We start from the raw sequence: 4,652 nt of genomic DNA, 5'->3' as shown, positions 1-4,652 counted from the left end.
TCCTTGACAAAAGCCTGGTCTGTATAAGCTGGCCCAGCCCCCTGTCCAGCCAAATCTTAAAAGTGTTCAATGCTGGGGACTCCACCACTTCCCTGGGAGATTATCCCAACGGCCGATTGTTCTTGTTGTGAAAAACTTTCTCCTTGTGTCCAATGGGAATGTCCCCAGGAGTAACTTGTACCCATCACCCTTCACCTTTTCCATGAGACTCCTTGTAAATCAGGAGTCTGTCTTCTTTGTAGCCACCCTTTAAATACTGGCACACGGTGAGGTCTTCCTGGAGCCTTCTCCTCTCAGGGCTGAACAAACCCAGTTCTCTCAGCCTGTCCTCCTACAGCAGCTTCCCAGTCCTCAGGTCATCTCTGTGGCCCTTCTCTGGACCCTCTCCAGCCTGTCCATGTCTGTTTTGTACAGCAGGGACCAAACCTGAACCCAGTATTCCAGAGGTGGCCTGACAAGCACTGAGTGGGACGACTTTTTATCTGTGCTCAGCATCCAGCACATGGCAGGATAATGAAACCCTCAGATAATGAAACCATTATGCTGCACCCTGAGGGGAGCTGTCCCAGAGCCTGACCCCCTCCAGCACCTACACAGACCCAGGTCAGCACCACCCCAACCAGTGAGCAGCACCCTGACCCCCTCCAGCACCTACACAGACCCAGGTCAGCACCACCCCAACCAGTGAGCAGCACCCTGACCCCCTCCAGCACCTACACAGACCCAGGTCAGCACCACCCCAACCAGTGAGCAGCACCCTGACCCCCTCCAGCACCTACACAGACCCAGGTCAGCACCACCCCAACCAGTGAGCAGCACCCTGACCCCCTCCAGCACCTACACAGACCCAGGTCAGCACCACCCCAACCAGTGAGCAGCACCCTGACCCCCTCCAGCACCTACACAGACCCAGGTCAGCACCACCCCAACCAGTGAGCAGCACCCTGACCCCCTCCAGCACCTACACAGACCCAGGTCAGCACCACCCCAACCAGTGAGCAGCACCCTGACCCCCTCCAGCACCTACACAGACCCAGGTCAGCACCACCCCAACCAGTGAGCAGCACCCTGACCCCCTCCAGCACCTACACAGACCCAGGTCAGCACCACCCCAACCAGTGAGCAGCACCCTGACCCCCTCCAGCACCTACACAGACCCAGGTCAGCACCACCCCAACCAGTGAGCAGCACCCTGACCCCCTCCAGCACCTACACAGACCCAGGTCAGCACCACCCCAACCAGTGAGCAGCACCCTGACCCCCTCCAGCACCTACACAGACCCAGGTCAGCACCACCCCAACCAGTGAGCAGCACCCTGACCCCCTCCAGCACCTTCTCAGACCCAGGTCAGCACCACCCCAACCAGTGAGCAGCACCCTGACCCCCTCCAGCACCTACACAGACCCAGGTCAGCACCACCCCAACCAGTGAGCAGCACCCTGACCCCCTCCAGCACCTACACAGACCCAGGTCAGCACCACCCCAACCAGTGAGCAGCACCCTGACCCCCTCCAGCACCACCACCCCAACCAGTGAGCAGCACCCATGGGCAGTGGCATGGGCTGAGGGGTCCCTGGGGTGCTCCCTGGCAGGAGACAACCCGAGGCTGAACCATCAGTTTGCAGAAGGGGGATGTGCCAGACACACTTGCACGGTGGGTGGAAGCTACAGAGAGCCCAAAGGGGAGCTGAAGGCAGCATCCCCTCCCAGCTGAAGCAGGGAACCTGGCTCCTTGGATGATTTATTTCTCTGAGCAGCCCCCCTGCCCACCACACCATCCCCTCTGCAGGTCCCCACGCTGCCGGCTCGCAGGTCGACTTTCCAGGAAGCCAAACACCACCATGGGTTCACAGAACATGGAGCAGCACAAGGCTTTATCTTCCTCTGACAGAAGAAGGGCACTGAACCTCCCACTGTGCAACACACATCTAACCCAGGTACTGGGTGTCCCCGTGGAGGGATCCTCTGCACGAGGAAATGCCACCCTGGCAACACCCACAGAGCTCCCTCCTGGAACCAGGATTGCAGGGGAGCAGCTGAGGGAGGGGAAGTGCTGGCAGAGTAACAGCAGAGTAACTCAGATCAGCAGCTTTTCCCACACTGACAAGTGTTTTGCCATGATTACATCTGCCCTCTGGATATTCCTGTATATTCTGATGAACAGTTCCACTGGGAACTCATCTCACCCCGAGATCTCTTTCCTCTGTGCACAGCACCCAGCAGAGTGGCCTTGCCAAGCAGTGCCCAGCAGGGAAGTTAAGGTGGTGACATCTCAGGCAGGTATGGATGTGTCAGCTGGAGCATGTTTTACTACTTCTAAAAAACCAAGTTTCCATTTCCAAGCTCATACATCTGGAATTCAAATCCTTGCAGCTCAATTTAGACACCAAGGTGGAATCCAGACCCAGGCTGATCAATGGAGCAGAAGGTCACCATGGAGCATCCCAAATCTGCCAGCCCCAAACAGAAGTGATACAGAAGCCTGGATGCCAAGTGAAGACATCAAAGGAATCAGTTTATTTTTGAGTGAGATGGGGGTTCTTCTGCCTGCTGCTTTCCTAGTTTTTGAGAGGCTACAGGGCAAACTGTCAAGGCCAGGAGCTGACTCTTTCCAAGCAAATAAACAAGACTGCTGCCTGTTCAACTGCCTCTGGGAGGAGGGACCACCACGTGAAACCATCACTGTGTCTTGATGAGAGCTCAGACCACTGCAGTTAATATTCAGTCCTTAAGGCCAGGTCATAGAATCACTAAGGTTGGAAAAGACCTCTAAGATCATCGAGTCAAATCATCACCCAACACCACCATGACCACTGAACCATGTCCCCAGATTCCATGTCTGCATGGTTTTTGAACCCCTCCAGGGCTGGGGACTCCAGCACCTCCCTGGGCAGCCTGGGCCAATGCTGAGCCACTCTGCCAGGAGAGAAATTCTTCCTAATCCAACCTAAACCTGTCCTGGTGCAACTTGAGCCCATTTCTTCTTGTCCTATTACTGGTTATTTGGGAGAAGAGACCAAAACTCACCTCCCTGCAGCCTCCTTTCAGGGAGTTGTAGAGAGCAAGAAGGTCTCCCCTCAGCCTCCTCTTCTCCAGAACTAACAAGCCCAAGTCTGGGCTCAGCTCCTGGGTGGACACCAGACTAGTGAGATAAGCAAGGATATGGCAGCAAGCCCCAGCATGCAATGATGATGTGTGACATGTAACCACACACAAAAAACCAAACCAAACTAGTGTAGCAACAGCACCAACAGAGCCACTACTAGCACTGAGTGCCTTACAGTCATTACATTTGACAAGGATGGGAAAGGAATCCATACAGAACCCACATGACAACAAAAAGAATTAGGGTTTCCTGCATGGTTTGACAGCTCTGAACATCTGCTGAGGACCTGCTCCACTTTGCCAACGTGCCATCACAGAAGTCTGCATGACTGCCAGCACTCAAGACTCAAAAATCAAAGGTAGAAAAGCAAAAGCTTTGGGAAGATGGCCCCAGGGATTGTTCACAGGGTGGCACACAGGACAAATGTTTTTTGAACTGTGAATGATAATTGCCACCTCTGAGGAACACAAAATGCATGTGAAACACTCCAGTGATGGCCTGGAAGCAAGAAGAAAAGCAAAGATTTCACACCCAGCAGTGTGAGCAGATCACAGCCAGAAGAAGAACATCTCTCCCTGCTCCACAGAGCCAACACCAACCAGCAAAACTGCCCCCAGGGCACAGCACTGGCCTGGCACTGCCCCCAGGGCATGGTGCTGGCCTGGCACTGCCCCCAGGGCAACCTCTGCAGTGCAGCAGGAGCTGCACCAGACACAAACACCTGACAAACCACCAGCTCCTGCATGGCCACCACCTCAGCTTGGGATCAGAAAGCTCCTGTGTTTACTCACTCCTCCTCCCAGCCCCTCAGGCTGTCTTGCTGCCAGGAGGGTGAGACCAGCTGGCCAGTGTTAAAACTGGTAGTGAGGAATTTCTGTCACAGAGGTTCCTGTGGCAGCATCAGCTTCAGTGCTGTCACCAAGTGTCCCAGGAAACAGCAAAAGAAACCAAGTGAGGTTAATCAACAGAGCTGAGACAGTCTTTCCAAACCCCTGTTTTCCTTTTAACCACAACCTGATGTTTTGAGCCCCTGTTGTCATCCCCAAACCACCTACATCTGCTGCTGCCCCCCCAAACTGGGGATCTCCAAGCAACTCACAGGAGCTGGGACGGTCGGGGGGGGTGGGCAGGTCACCCCATGTCCTGGGCAGGACACAGTGCCAGGAGGTTTCTCTGGGCACAGCAGGAGGGAGCACCCAGGAGAGCTGAGAGGGACACTGACCTGCACCACAGCAGAGCACAGCAGAGGCCCACAGTCGGTGCAGCAGCGGGCTCTCAACGCAGCTCTGATTAAAGTTTAACTTCAGGGAGTCCTGTGGCTCCAGAATTCCCTCTGCCACCTCTGTCCTAGCAAAGGAACACAAGAGTTGTTTCAGAATACAATGATTTACTAACCCGTGCTGGGAGGCGTTTCAGGTCACTAGGAAGCATGACAGAAACATGAGCTGGAGCAGTTGCAAGAGGAGCCCTGGCTGCACAGAAACCCCACCGGGGGGGCTCTGCCAAGCGCTCCTCTCGGGCGGTACTTTCGGTTCGCTGTGATAC

The 4,652-nt window shown here is 55.1% G+C and overlaps 1 protein-coding gene across 1 annotated transcript in view; it reads right to left on the bottom strand.

Moving 5' to 3' along the window:
• Positions 1-4,329: 4,329 nt before the first annotated feature.
• LOC103771537 (B box and SPRY domain-containing protein-like) overlaps positions 4,330-4,652 on the bottom strand; it is a gene marked incomplete at both ends in the record, with an annotated part of 4,421 nt that continues 4,098 nt past the window's right edge. Inside the window, one exon of the mRNA XM_008938838.1 lies at positions 4,330-4,454. Within this exon, the coding sequence (XP_008937086.1) occupies positions 4,330-4,454 (125 nt within the window). The remainder of the gene's footprint in view (positions 4,455-4,652) is intronic.

Source organism: Merops nubicus, unplaced genomic scaffold (assembly GCF_000691845.1).
Source record: "Merops nubicus isolate BGI_N331 unplaced genomic scaffold, ASM69184v1 scaffold22044, whole genome shotgun sequence".
NCBI classification, from domain to species: Eukaryota; Metazoa; Chordata; class Aves; order Coraciiformes; family Meropidae; genus Merops; species Merops nubicus.
Note: the sequence above shows the minus strand (reverse complement) of the source record. Positions and strands in the feature narration are given on the sequence as shown.